The sequence below is a fragment of the Somniosus microcephalus genome, chromosome 9 (genome assembly GCF_052327205.1).
Source record: "Somniosus microcephalus isolate GS21.2 chromosome 9, FLI_Smic_1.0, whole genome shotgun sequence".
Taxonomy (NCBI): Eukaryota; Metazoa; Chordata; class Chondrichthyes; order Squaliformes; family Somniosidae; genus Somniosus; species Somniosus microcephalus.
Genome location: NC_140995.1, coordinates 29,063,759 through 29,079,419, shown reverse-complemented (window position 1 = coordinate 29,079,419; position 15,661 = coordinate 29,063,759). Strand labels below are relative to the sequence as shown.

The window sequence follows — 15,661 nt, the reverse complement described above, 5'->3', positions numbered from 1 at the left end:
TCACTTGCCACCCCTCACACTCACCCTCATCCTGCTGCAAGCATACAAACTAACAACATACAAGGGTAGGCACTTGAGTGTTTTAGTCAATGTTCATGTGAAGTTTCTGTTAATGTGTTGGCAAACATTGAAATTTATATTTCCAACACTTCACAGATCTGTGCGCACCTTGAGAAGTGTCTTAGTGAGTTCCAGTGAATGTTGAGACATAACTCTACCTACCCCCCAATCCACTATTGTGATGAGTATGAAAGGAATGGCTTGGACATTGTAGGGATGCTTTATGGTGCTGCTGTGGGATGGTGTCAATCTGGTGCATCATGTGGCAGCCAAGGTGTACAGCGTCAAGTGAAGGAAATCTGGCCATGGTGAGGCCATCGCTGGCTTCCCAAGCAGCAATGCAGTCAGGTGTTGATGCCCTGTGTCCTGTGCAGCATCAGGTGATGGCAGAGAAGGTTGGTGTTGTTGTTTGGTGATGTTGTTGGTGTTGTTGTTGGTGATGTTGATGTGCCTGGTGATGTTGGTGTTGGGGCTGATCGTGGATTGATTCAGAGGACCAAGGTGTGATTTTTTTCAAGGGCACAGATGTTGCTGGAATAGATGGCAGCTGCAGTTGAGATGACAGAAGCGATCTGTCAGTGGTGAGAGAGGTTGTTCCAATGAGGTGATAGTGGATAGAGAGTTTACTCCAAACACTTGCAAGTTACAGAAAGCTGTATATATCTTACAAATGCAATAACCAACAGTTTCTGAGCTCTGAAACTGAACAGCTGCAACATGGGGCTGGATTTTGCCAGCGCTCAGAGGGCGGGTTTGGAGGCGGGTCCAAGGTTAAAATCGTTTTGATTGACGGTGGGTTGCGATCCCGCCGTCAACCTACCTCCAAACTTTTCCCAAGTGTCGGGTCCCCGATTTGCGCCTGGACCCGACACCTAGTGGCGGGAAGAGGATTAAAGGCCTATTAACAGGTAGTTGCCAGCCTATTATTGAATTTTGCCACTTCTGGCTCGGGTTTCTCGATGTCCGGACACCACGCCAGGTAAGTGTGGCGTGTTGTGAGTCTGCTGTAATGTTTCTGGATTGATGATAGCTGCAGAAGTGGTGTGAAGGATCCAATTTTGCACATGGTGAGTCTCAGAGGAAAGAAAATGTTGGGAACTACATTTTTAATAGATTTACACTTTTCTTTAGGTTACAAGTTTTTAAATCCATGTCCAGTGCCACCTCACCAGTGACAGATTGTTTCTGCTAATTCATCCACAGCTGCCATCTATTCCAGCCTATGGATGGAGTCATTGAAGAGCCTGGGTGCAAGAGGTCACCTTTGTGCAGTGATTGTCAGTGTTTTCAGCACCTCAATGCTGCCAAACACTGAGAAATCAACGGTCAAAATAAAATTGTGCGTGGTCCCTTTAAGGAAACCGGCAGATGAGGCGTCATCGAATGACGTCATCTGAGCCGTTTCCTCTTAATTGACCGACAAGCCCACAGGGCGGGCTTAACAAGGTCAATCAAGGTAAAATCACATCTGTGGGCCGGGTGCAGCTGGGGGCGGGACTGGAAGCCGGAAACCACCTGACCCACACCCAACCTGCCTCCATTGATAAAATCGCGGCCGTGGTATCCTTTATACCACTTCTGCAACTATCAGGTTATCAGATAAATCAAAGCACTCAACTCACGACAGGGTGAGCTGTTATGTTCCCCGAGCAGTGGGTAACCCGTGGGGGAGCACGTAAAATTACAAGGTAGCCTTAAAATATCATTAAATTGGCTGTTAACAAGCCAATTAATGATCTAAATTGTCTCCCCCGCCGCCTGGTGTCGGGTCAGTTCTGCGCAGACTGACCCGACACTTGGAAGACTCACGGGGAGGTGGGTTGACAGCAGGTTTCCTACCCGCTGTCAATATTTGCTATTTTGACATCAGACCCGCCTCCAAACGCGCCCTCTGAGCGCCAGCAAAATTCAGCCCTATGCCTCTATTAATAAAACTAAAGTTCGCATGTGTTTTTTTTTTTAACAGCCTCCTCAACTTGTCCTGACACCCCCAGGTCTCTGTTCCTGCATCCCCTTGAAACTTGTACCATTTTAGTTTATAATTGCCTCTCCTCACTCTTCCTACCAAAATTAATATACAAATCTTGCTAGCTATATTTTGAATTATGGGATAATACTCCTCAAAGAGATAAAAATTCTGAGGTGATTTGGAAAGAAATGTCTACAGGAACAACGTACAACAGGTAGTATCGTGACATAAGGGACAATTTTCCAACTTTGAACTCCTGGTCAGAAAATTGTGTGCAGCACATGCCGAAATTTCGCTATTTGCTCTTGTGGCTGAGACTCCCTGTTGGGAGTATGAAGGCAGAAAATGATCCCTAAAAGGTATGGAGCTCACAGATAGACATCTTGAACTCTGGGTGGCTTTGATGTTCCTCAGCTGCTCTTATGGGTTGTATTGGTGTCCCCACTTGTACCCAAAGGTGCTTACAGAATCATTCATTTTCACAATTCTAATAGAGTTGCACTACAAATTAATGGGGGTCATTTTAACCTTCACAGCTTGGGCTATGAACTGGCAGAGTGGATTGCCCACCAGTTTAGAACTTATCCAAATTTAATTTCCATTGATTTCAACATAAATTAATGTTGGGTAGTTTCTATAAGGGGTGGCTGATCCACAAAACCAGATTACCGCCCAGAAGGTGATTGTGAAAATGACTCCTAATGAAAGTCAAGTCCTCTTCCAACCACTCAACATCTTCACCAGAAACCTCTCTCTTCTTGGTCAATCACAGGAGAGATCACAATAAACTGATGAAGGAGGCCATTCAGCCTGTCTACCACATCATGCCTTAAAAACCTTTGATTTCCGGCATAACAACATAACTACCTCTTCGTTAACTCCAGAGTTTTTGCCTTTACTGCCCTAATCAGATATTGATAACTCTTTATGATAACTCTTTGCATGAAGAAGTGCTTTCTGGGATAAACTATGGAGATAGGGGAGAACATGAAGAAAATCTTGAACTTTCTGTTTACATCCTTTTGTCCTGCAGTCGAGTTTTAAATAAAAATAGTGTCAGGTTGAAACTTTTCCATGCTACTTAGTATTATATATCTCTCTATGAGGTCCCCTCTCAGATGCCTCGTTACAAGGCTGAAGAGGTCAATATAATGATGATGTTTTAATTCTATGTTAATAAGTACAGCTCCAATGTTTCAGTGTTGAGAAAAATGTTCTTACTTACCATGAAAAACGTTTATATTCTCTTAACCTAAACATAAACTCTGCCAGCCAGAGTTGCAAGTATTGCAATTCTGGGATAAACAATGGAGTTACAGAGAAGACAGGTTCGGGCAGTGAGGTATCCTCCTTTCACCTCTGAGGCTTGGGCCCAAATTCAGCCCACGCCAATGGGATGATAGTCTCATCCTACTATTAGCTGCAAGGGTCCTCCCTGAAATTAGTTTGGGACATCTCACACCAACACATATTGGGCAGGAAACCATAGCACAAAGACTGCCCCTTAATATGGCACAAAACTGGCTATGTCACCCAGATTAAGCACCATGTGGGAAATTGAAAAAATAAATCACACTGGCATAGTAGGAGATGCTGTTCTAAGGTCCAGTTAAGGCACATGTGGGGCACAGTAACTGGACTTCAGAGTGTTTGATACACGACAATATTAGAAACTCCTCAGCACTGACATCTTTTTCACCTTCCCCAACCCCCTCAAAGAGAAATAAAACAAGATTCCAAAAAACCAACAGGGTCTATCCTATTTGCCACAGAAAATTGATCCTTATGCATAATTCCAGAGGAAAATTACCTCAGTGGTAAGATCCTTTCCTTTCTTGACTTTAGTGCAAATTAGCCAAATCGTATTCCATAAACATGATGGTTTTCCCATCAACCAAACACACTGCTCAATGAACCCCTAGGAAAGATATACATATATATTCCACACATTAGACAAGAAATCGTGATGAAATATTTAATTAGAGTTTTAAATTAGCTTCAAAGGTGGGCAGCATTGCACAGGCTATAATACAATCTTCTATCACAGATTTTAATGGTAAAAAGGGAATACTGGTCATCGTAACAGGCCACTGTAATGATAACTTTCATGTGCAATAAAATCAAAAATTTAAATTCGGCTATAGATGCTACTCTTTAAACAAGATTTCTTTTTACAGTATAGGGAAAATTACTTCTTTTACATAGTAAAAAACACATTTATTTTAACACCTTTTTACCTACAATATTGAAAAAGGTCTGGCATATTTAATAATTTTACAAATTCTTCATTAAAAATATATCTCTGTACAAAAGGATCTTTTGCACCTACTTCAAGTGAACAGCGAGGAGTGGAATGGTATAATGATAATGCCGTTGATGCGATGGCACTGAAATGGTTAATCGGCATTTTTACAGCATTTTTTTGTTTGTTTTTACAAAATATTTTACACAGAAAACGTTATTGCAACCAGCCTGAATAAAGGCAAAACTTGTAAGATAAGCAGCAGCTTACAACACAGAAGTACATGGTCCTGTCTCAGAAAGTCTTCTCTGGGGTATTTTCAGCTCATATTCAAATTGACCTTTTCTCCACCATTCCCCAGCAGGTTGTCTCTGACCTCTTCAATACACTCAAGGGAGCTGTACTCTCAGTATTTTCCTTCATACAACTTGGGAGCTCATGTTTACTAATAACAGAATACTACTGTTCAGAGAGCGAGACCAGAGGTAGGAATAAGAATTTGAGAGATTTTTTTGAATGTAAGATTCAGTTTTGCTGCTCCACCGTTGAGAAAACCGTAAAGCTGAATCTTTAATCTTACTGACTAGAACTAGGGTTGCCACCTCTGGTTGGATGTATTCCTGGAGGATTTGTCATGTGACCTCTCACCTCCCAATGCCCTGCCCAGTCAAGCAACCTTTTTACCCCATTTACAATATTTTTATAACCAACAAACGAAAAGTGTTCAAAGTAAATGAAAAAAAAACACGTAATTATTTTTTAATATCCCCTATGATGTTTTTGTCGGAGCAGTGCCCTGGAGATGAATCTTTAATGCCTAGGACAATCCTAGAAGGTTTGCAGCCCTACCTATAGTCCCACAGGGTAGGGAAATGGGGTGCATCCTTCCCATTATCACAGAAAGGGAACGATTCCCATCCCCAACTCACATACTGGCAGGCACAGATTCCACTAGTCGATGTCCCCCCTCCCACCAGCACTGTCTGATGAGATCAACAGAATCAAGGAAGAACACCAAGGATTGAATGCCTGATTCTCCCACAAGACCACTGAATGTATATTCACCATTAGTCTGCTAGGGTTAGGTGTCATCTCTCTCCCCCCACCCCCCAATTAGCAGGTAATTATTTGAAAAAGTGATTCTTTTTTCATTGAAACCATGACGTATACCACCGGCAGAAGACAGCAGCTATTTGTCAGCTAGCACGGTGGAAAACTTACACCAGCATGCACTGCCAGAGGAGCATTTCCCACCATTTAAAAAAAAAGTTCTTCACAACCTGAGCCCAAAATAATCCAATGTGAGTTCCGAAAGCACTTTGAACATCACCCTACGATGAGAGTGACAGGATGGGCAACAGAAGTATATTGCGGTGTTTACATTCAGCATAGTCCTTTGACAGTTTACAAAATAGAATTCATATATAAATACGTACTTTGAATCTGTCATTAACTATTCTGTAAAGCAAACCTGCACTGTCCACTGCAGTCTTTGATAGTACGAGACTGGCTTTCTTACGAGCAACTGAATTCCTACATTTCCTTATGACTGTGATTTTTGGGCTTGCACGCCACGTAATACCTGGTCATGTTGTTCCTTGGTGGGATATTGTCCCAACAAAGGTGAACTTTCCTCTGTAATTTCTGTCATGTCCTGCTCCACAGCTCAGGGAGCTGGTGGTACATTTCCATGAAGCAAATCAACATATCCATTTTGCCTATAGAGACAGTCAGTATCTACACCAATAAGCAGTTTGGATTGTTGACTTTCACAAGGACATGAATTATTCAGTATATAAACTGAGCCCTTTATTCTCTCCATTATCAGCTTGCCTTATAATATATATCAAGCAGATCCTTATTTGCGCTATTAAGTGTGTAGAAGGGAATCTAAAATTACAATCTGGTTTATACTGTTACTTTTCTTTGTTAAGTGCACTATCACTGGAAAACAGAGCAGGTTGATTTGTAATAAATGTCTGTGGGGTGTGATGGGGAAAAGGTTAACGGTAAATACATGCTTTCAGGTGTTTAGTTATCTAAGTTCCATGATAGAATTTTCACACCATGTTCAAACTGGAACCTTTATATTTTGTCACATGAGTATCATAAGCGCTCCTTCTCTAAAATTATTTCAATTGTGCCTCCTCTTGAACATAAAACCATTGAGCTTTATGTTTGATGGAAAAATGGAGTGCGTTTTGTAAAAGATTGTGCATGAGTATGTGACAAAATACAGGCATGCGTGACCGTGTATGCGTTATCACAGGTAACCTGAACGGAAGAACTTGTTCAAAATTGATGTAACAACTGTTTTAGAACTAAGTTTGGAAAACTTTATAATAAAGGACGAATATATTTTTTCAGAACTGCTGTGTCCTTTACACCCTCCCCAGTTCAGTTATTAATTGCTCCACAATACACAGTTGTAAATTAAATGTAATTATTAAAAAGCAATCAAAGCCCACCATAGAATTTTAAAACAAGAAGAAAATGGAAGAAGCTCTGTTCATAAAGTTCTGTGGTTTCTGACAAAGCTTTTAGCCAGGAACAAAATATTTTATTTAAAAAGAATTCACTTCCTCTCTTCAGTCAAATCTCATTGTAACAGAATCTTATTCTAACCTCTCCCAGTAACATAATTCACTTACTAAAGTCAGGATAGGCAATAGGAGCTGAAACCTCAATAAGATTAAACAAGGGTAAGTGAGGACTATAGCCTAGAAATGACTGTTGGTGATATTCACACACAAACATTTAATAGGGTAAAATTTCCACAGGTGTTCTTCTCATCTCCTGTTGTAACCTGGGTGGAAAATGGGCAGAAACGCTGGAGAAATGACATTCCACTGTCTGTTATTTTAGCTATGTTAACCCATCTAACTAAACACATATCATCAACAGTACTCTCTAAGCTTTTTTTTAAAGCAAGACCCTGCATCACCCCTTCCCTATGAGTTTGTAATTTTGTGGTTTGGCCGCACCTATTTAGACAACTTGGTAAAGTTGTTGCTGACTGCACAGTGAATTTTTGCAAGACAGTTTTTCTATGCTGTAGCTGTGAATGAGACAGTTTTCCCTGTTAGGCTGTATGTCAGATATATTAAAGAAATCGCAACAGCTTTCTGCAGTTTTCTGTACAGTTCCAACTGGTTTTGGGTAAAGCTATGAGATACAGAGGTCACAAGTGAAGGCACTCTTTAGGATGAATAGAACATCATCCAGAAACAAAAGAATCCCCATTCTCCTCTCCCATGCCCAACAATGTGCATCGTGCACGTTTTTCCCCAAACTTTTAATTCCTTTTGCTGAATCAATTTTCTCTCTTATACCTTTTCTGTAAACCTCACAGTTTGATGGTTGTCCTTTAGTTGGGAAGACAGAGCAAATCGGTCGGTGGATGTCCTTCTTGCGGTCATCAACGGCTGTCAAATGTTGCTGCCAAGTGTGAGGACTGACTTTCATTCTCACCCTTATTCTTCTGTCATGCACAACCCTCTTCTACGAAGGTGGGATACTTCACCCTTCACGTATTGTCCGACCCGCGGTCAGGCATGGCAGATCTCAGTGGTCTGCCAGGCAGCTCAAACCAAGGTTCAGAGGACCCTTGGCAAACATTACGGACCCCTCACCTCCCCCTCCACAACACCTGTTAACATTTGACTATTATTTTTTTTTAAAAGACCAAAAAATGGTGCATTAATTTTTCTCATATTCTTCTTGGGAAAATAAATAAGTTAATTTTTTTCGCTAAATATAATTTACAAAAGGCAGTGTTTATGTAAGCTATCTGGAAAATGGAATAGATTTCTACGATAATATTTCTGAACTACAGCCTGTGCAGACTCAGAAAGAGCCAATTGTTCGGAAATATAGCCTTGTATTAAAAATTCAGCTTGTTCCATTTTTTTTGGCTTCTAACAACTTATTCAAATAACGATATCGAATTGATTTGTTTTTAAAGGAACCATAAAAACCCTCACAAACCTTTTTCACTCATAAGCCTGACCTCAATAGAAACCGACTCTATAATAATGCAAGTTTGAAGGAAATAATATGGCAACGTTCTAATACCTATTGTTAGCATCGAGAAGGTTATGTGATGTTCAGCAATGGAAACTGAAGTCTTTGAAGCAAGTTTTTATGTACAATGGTCAGTGTGCAGAAACCCTGTACCCTATTTGATGCCAATATCCTACTCATTCATTCATAACACACTAGTGCAAAGAATTGTGCAGTAGATTTGCCATACAACAGATGAAAATAATTCCCAAGCTGCCCTGTTTTAGGACAGTGACCTTATCTTATGATGTAGGCAGCTGTAAATGATAAGTTCATCTAAAGTCTGTTAGTGTCAGTAGTGGAGCAGGATTTGTCCTTCTCTTGTCCATTTTTACCTCTTCTTGGAAGAATACATAACTCAGGAAAAAAAGAAGAATCTGCCATGTGCATCCAGAAGCAGAAAGTTTCAAACCCATCCAGGACTTGGTTTTGGTTCTTCCTGTGTTAGAACTCTCGAAGGAATTGTTTTGACTTGTTGTCTGAGGATATTGTCCCGGCAAAAAACTCCATCGACTGTGTTTGTCCTAACAAAGGTGCATCACTGCAAAGCAAGCAGTGGGACAGAGCGACGTGGTATATGGCACCAAAGGAGTTACTGCTTGCCAGGTAGAGGTATGGCTAATATCAGTTAGTCAGCAGTCAAAGTGATGGCTATACTACTGTACACACAGTGTTCAATGTTGTGTCGAACCGCACAGCCTTTGCCTCAGTGGGCTTTAAGTTAGTATCATACATAGGATTTTCAAATGAAGCCTGTCCATTTGTGTTCTCGTGGCCAACATAGCCATTGTATTGTACTTTTGGTCTTGTTCTAGAAGGAACAGAAACAAAAAAGTATTGTAAGTTATTTTTTTAACAAGCTCTCCAAGTAGCAAAGATTAGGGCGACATAGAAAGGAGCAGCCAGTTAGCAATAGCCCCCTCCGAAACCCCTCGAGGATCAGTTACCCAGTCCTGCAAGATCACCACGCCACCAGGCAGAACCCTTGATATCTGATCAAGTTCAGGGACTGTCACCAAATCAGCTAGACCCTAAAATTCTCCATTGTGATTACAATCATATCGACAACCACAATGCGTTGTCCTATCAGTACCATGTGTTAAAATTTTACAGTTACTTCACATATGTATGTGTTTTTTCGGAAAGCATTTTTATTTAAATGCTCCTGTTGCATATCTAATCACTTAACTACAGGAAACTTTGGTTTATCCGGAGGTTGTATGTCCAGAATACTCGATCTAACGGCAAAAATCAGGAGCCATTTTCTGTAAGTTTTTTTAGATCTCGTTCTTTTTTTTCCCCAGTCAGCCACTGCAAGGTCTGTAGCTATAGCAACAGCTTCAGCTAGAGACGCTTGCAGCTGCAGCCGACTCTTTAGAAGCTGTTGCTAAGCAACAGTGTTTGTTGTCAGATACGGAGATGAAAGCCTCCGTATGCTTCAACATTAACTTTGTATGTCCGGCAGTTTTGATAGATCGGCAACACGCCGGTCCCGTCAGTGCCGGATATCACAAAGTTTCCTGTATATAGTATTATTAATATCAACAGAGCAACAAATTTGACACAAGTTAGAAAACTGAATATTACTCAAACAGAGATGTCTTTGTGCAGAGGATAGTTGTCAAGAGTTACAGAAAATAAACAGAAGGATTTTCAAGCTCCTCCCTTAGGTCAGTGATAAACGGACTGATACAGGACAGGAAAGTCCCAGTTCTTATCTTTGGTCTGCGCTGAGTTAGCGTGGGTGACAATAGGGGAGCCACAATTTGCCGCAGTATTCCTGGGCAAAGGAGAGAGAGAAAAAAAAACACAGGCAGGATTGCCACTCCTGATTGCTATCCAGTGACCCCCCTGCCTGAAGGTGCACATATGTGGAAGTCGGGTGAGGATGGTTTGGGCTCAGTTGTGATGCCCCCCGTGATGGAATAATCTGCCAGCACTCACCGTCTAGGCTCACACATGAAGAATGGCCACTTGGGCAAGGTACTAGAAGGCTGCCGACGCCTATGGAAGCGTACCCCAGCATGAGTCACCGCCCTCAGGAGAGGATAGAAAAGAAAAGCAGAAAATTGGGTGGGGAGGAAGAAGGGTTTTCACTAACAGTGTTACATAAGTTATGAACAGTACAATATTGTGCAGTGGAAAGAAAGCACACAATGTAAGTTACAGCATTGAGTTAAAGCTATTCGTTATGATCCAGATTCAACTCTTGAAAAAGGAGGCCCCAATGGTATCCACTTCAAGTAAAAATCAGTTATGATTCATTTTACCACATACCTTTTTTTGTGTAAAGGGGAGAGCTATAAATTTTGGGAAACTAGCCAGGAGGAAATCCTAGACAGCAGTGCGAAGGAGCTGGGTTAGATATAGTAATTATTCAGTAGATGCAGCAAGTAAAATCAATATGTCATTTCAAATGTTTGTGATAACTCTTAGGCCGCTGACAGGTCCAGGAAAAATCCGGTCTCCTTGACCTATTTGGTAAATTTTCAACTCACATGTTTGCAGCTCCAGTAATTCAGTATTCCAGCAATAAAGCTACTCTAACATTAAGAATAGCTAGATTAATGTAATCTAAACTATGAAAATAGACACAAGTTGAAATAAAAAATGTAGACACTTTACTTGAGCTCGCCCTATCATCCTGATTTTCCTCCTATTCTCTTAAAAGTCTATCCATTCTAGCTTTTGATTTTTTTTTAATCTAACATTTTTTACGTACTTTTGTTTTGCTGATTCCCTGGTCCTACTTTCCAGTTTGGAGGTGGGCACAAATTTGAATTAAGTAATTGATTACAAATGTGCTCCCGAGGGCATTTTCAGCTAATCCAGTGGCAAGGGTCTCAAGACTGGCATGGTGCTGTTACAGATAGCATGAGGTCAATCTTTGATGCATTTTTCTGTTTCCAAACAGGAAGGGCTGCCAACCGATTATACTCATTAGCCATCCCCAGTAAAAGAGCTTGCCAGATGAGTTAACTCATCTGCTGTGCACTAAGGGTTAATTCAATCCGTTTTTAATCGAGCTCAGTCACTCTTCCTTGTGTCTGTTCTCACTTTGGGAATTTAAAATGGGACAATCATGATCATGGGCATGAATATTACTGTTCCTCAAAGTTCCTTCACAAAGATCTTACGCTGGTTTAAGACTGTGGTACTAGATTTTATCAATCAGTTAAAGTATATGGTAGGTCAAGCTCTAACTGCATTCTGAAAAACAGTGAAGACAATATTACCCTGTTCAGTACTTATAATTAACATCCCCAAAAACAGATGTACAATGTTTATTTATATATCATTACACAAACTCTCAAGTTATATCTGCAATCCAGCTGCTGAATACGCAGCTTAAGATAACCTGAAAGACTCTTGAGACCCTTGTTTGAAATATATCGCATTTTATTTTTAAAGGGGTACATTACTCATCAATATTTCTGATCCGTCCATTTTGACACAACTCCATTTGCATTTAATATCATCGTAACTATTGTACTGGGCAAGAATGTGCCTGATGTGCATGTTAACTCTACTTTTCTGTACATTGTTCTCTCATGCAAAAAATATGCAAATTTTTCACCTGTGTTTGTAGAGGTAAAAGGCAAATCCTGATAAGATGAGAGCAAAGAAAGGTACCAAGATGGCAGCTGCTACAGAACTGCTGTTTGTGCCATAGTAATGGTTGGATTTGTCTCTGTCCAGTGCTCCTCCAAGTAGTCCTGAAAGTGAGACAAAATAGGAATGAGGTCATTAAATTCATCCCAAAGACAATCAGCAGCTGGAGTTTCTGCAACAGAACGTGAAGTGGAGGGAGGAAAGATGCAAAAGAGGCCCAAGTCAAAGAGTGGATGGCACAAGCTGGCATGCAGAGCTGGAGGAGGTTGAGAGGTAGGAAGGGGTGAAACCATTGAGAAACCTATAGATGAAGACAAGGATTTTGAATTGTCAAGGGAGGTTGGCTGAAACAAGGTGGGTGGAACCTTCGTGCTCGATGAGATGAAGGCATCAAGGGTTTTGCATAAGTTGTAGCTTATTCAAGGTGGAACTCGAGGAAAGCGTTGGTGCAATTGAGCCTAGAGATGATGAAGGTGAAAATGAGGGCTTCGACAACAGTGGGATGAGGTAGAGGTGGGGCAGAGGTGGGCAATGTCACAGAGGTGGAAGTTGGCAGCTTTGGTGATGGCTAGAATGTGAGCTTTGAAGGTCAGCTTAGAGTCACACAGGACACCAAGGCTGCCGACAATCAAGTTCAGTCTGAGCAAGCAGCTAGGAATGGGAATGTAATCCGGGGCTAGCGTGTGGAGGCTCTCGTGGAAGCCAAACAGAGTGGCTGCCAGTGTTAAGTTGGGCAAATTTATTGCTTATCTGCAACATGGGGGATAATTGTAACCCCCAACAAACAGATGGGAAGTTAATTAAAAAAATTTCGAACCCAAATCCAACCCACGCACCTTTGGTTTTAACAGAGGCAGGACGGGGGGGGGGGGTGATTAACCAGTGCTCAGGAGGCGGGTCCCTCACCTAAATATTTTAATGAGGCTGCGTGCCGAAGATTTTATCTGTGTTCCAGCTTTAATGCTGGCCGGCCGGGTTTCCCAGGCCTCGAGAAACCCAGCAGCTGAAGGGAGGTGAGGATTGCTGGATGGAACAGGTAAGTGCTTTCCAACACTACTTGTGGGCAAGGAGGAGCAGGACTGCATCCCCCCGACCCCCCAAGCTATCCTGTTAACATCCCGGCAATCTGAACCCCCCCCCCCCCCCGGCGATTGGACACCCTCCGCGATTGGACCGCACTTCCCGAACTTTCCGATTGCCACCTACCTTTCTGGCCCCTCGAATGTCTCGGGTCCCCAACCTCTCCGGGCCCCCCATCAATGTCCCCCCCCACCCCGACCCCCGATCACTCCCTCCTTCCTCTCTGCTCCCTGGCTGTGGCCTGGTGCTGCAGGCCTATCCGCCCGATAGCCAGCCAGCCTCTCAATCTGGCCGTCTGAACAAGACAGAGGGTGGGGGGAGTGACCCCTGATAATACAACCACTCAGTCTTTAAACGGAAGATTAAAAGGAGGAAAAAGCACAGAAATAGGTGTTAAGGAAACAAAGTGATGTTAATCAGAGTCCTTTTAACATGTCAGCACTCTAAGACTACACCGTGAGGTACGAATGTATGATTGTGTAACACCTGAAACTCTTTGGTCTGCTGTTTTAACAGAGGCACTAAACCATTTAAAATAAATGGGTTAATGTTTTCCTCAAAAAGAGTGGAAAAAAGAATTTCAGTCAAATACATTAAACAATTGCACAGTATCCCATGGCATAATTTCAAGGCCAATAAAATCTCTTCTCATTTCCATTATGGTCTACAGAGATATACATTTATTATATATATATATATTTTTTTTTTTGCAAAGTCTAGTGCACAAGTGCAGCATGCCATTAAGATTTTCAGTAATCTGTCACCTAGTGTACACGTTGTGTTCTTGTGCTTCCTGTTACTACCTGCCAGAAACTACAAGAGTGAACCTTGCAACAGTGCACACAGGTTTATGCAGCTTCTGATTAATTTTGTTTTAAAATTCTGGGTTGTTGACATCAAGTAAATCCAGATCAGTTACTAACCTTGCCTCTGAAAGCCAAACTGTCGAAAGTCTTTGCCTTGAACAAATCCCTGGTAGACAAAGGTCCTGCCCTCAGGTTCAGCTGATACCTAAATATAACATTCAACATGAAAAAAACAAGCTATTTTGATGCAGGCTTGAATACCTCATAATATACTTTATAAGAACATAAGAAATAGGAGCAGGAGTAGGCCATTTGGCCCTCGAGCCTGCTCCGCCATTCAATAAGATATCCCCAAATCCCTTGATTCCCTTAATATTCAAAAATCTATCGATCTCTGTCTTGAATGTACTCAATGACTGAGCCTCCACAGCCCTCTGGGGTAGAGAATTCCAAAGATTCACCACCCTCTGAGTGAAGAAATTTCTCCTCATCTCAGTCTTAAATGGCCGACCCCTTTTTCTGAGACTGTGAGCCCTGGTTCTAGACTCCCCAGCCAGGGGAAACATCCTCCCTGCCTCTACCCTGTCAAGCCCTGTAAGAATTTTGTATGTTTCAATGAGATCACCTCTCATTCTTCTAAACTCTAGAGAAAATAGGCCTAGTCTACTCAATCTGTCCTCATAAGACAATCCCCCCATCCCAGGAACCAGTCTGGTGAACCTTCGTTGCACTCCTTCTATGGCACGTATATCCTTCCTTAGGTAAGGAGACCAAAACTGTACACAATACTCCAGGTGCGGTCTCACCAGGGCCCTATATAATTGCAGTAAGACATCTTTACTCCTATACTCAAATCCTCTTGTAATAAAGGTCAACATACCATCTGCTTTCCTTATTGCTTGTTGTACCTGCATGTTAACTTTCAGTGATTCATGCACAAGGACACCCAGGTCCCTCCTATGTCTTGAAGGATTGTTTTAAACTTCTAATTTGATGTTTTTTGTTCAAAAGAATGTCTCTCATAGAATCGTACAGCACAGAAGGAGGTAATTCAGCCCACCTCCTGAAGGTGCTGACATTTGCTGTAACTCTGTTCCATTGGAAACAACCATCTCCTTGTATCTTACCAAAGCATGGAGCTAGCCATTGAATGTTGGCAGGTTTTACGAGCATGGAGGGTCTCATCACCAAGCTGGATGTGTCCTGACTGATGCACCAGTCACTAGCTGGTGATCAGAGGTGGGAATTGTGGCTACGTTTCAAATCTCCCAGCCCAGAGGCACTGAGGCCATATATATTAACCATACTGTCACCCTGTCCAAGATTAACTAATCGAGCACGGACTGGGATGGAACTGGTTTGTGTGGTACAGCTCCACATTGGACAGTGCCCAGAACCATTAAGGGAGCCCTGTATGCCTTTTATGATAAGATACAACTTCAAAATAACTAATGTGCTGATTAATATGAAGAAACTATGTACTTACATGCCCGTCCAAAGCCCAGTTGTCATTTCTGAACTTGCTTACAAAGATCTCAATAGGTCCTTTGATCTGATAGACCTTTAAGCAAAGCCGGGCCTCTTCTTTTTTATAAATTCCTACAGAAAATCACACAAGTGGTCAGATTTATAACATAAAGTAGTTTTACTGAAAGGCAACAGTCATTAAAGGAAATTAAAGTCCTTAAAGACTTGCATGACACCTTTCATGACCTCAGGACAGCCAGCAAAACACTTTTGAAGTGTCATCACTGTTGTAATGTAGAGAAACGTAACAGCCAATTTGCTCACAAATGGCAATGAGAGACATGACCAGATTATCTGTTTTAG

At 41.7% G+C, this 15,661-nt stretch overlaps 1 protein-coding gene across 1 annotated transcript in view; it reads right to left on the bottom strand.

The window, feature by feature from the left end:
* Positions 1 to 3,990: 3,990 nt before the first annotated feature.
* The window catches only part of csmd1b (CUB and Sushi multiple domains 1b), a 1,295,488-nt gene continuing 1,283,817 nt past the window's right edge, over positions 3,991 to 15,661 (bottom strand). Inside the window, exons 62-66 of the mRNA XM_085996460.1 lie at positions 15,318 to 15,430; positions 13,949 to 14,036; positions 11,911 to 12,049; positions 10,278 to 10,370; positions 3,991 to 9,144 (exon numbers count right to left, since the gene is read on the bottom strand). Of these exons, the coding sequence (XP_085852586.1) occupies positions 8,985 to 9,144; positions 10,278 to 10,370; positions 11,911 to 12,049; positions 13,949 to 14,036; positions 15,318 to 15,430 (593 nt within the window). The 3' untranslated portion in view covers positions 3,991 to 8,984. The remainder of the gene's footprint in view (positions 9,145 to 10,277; positions 10,371 to 11,910; positions 12,050 to 13,948; positions 14,037 to 15,317; positions 15,431 to 15,661) is intronic.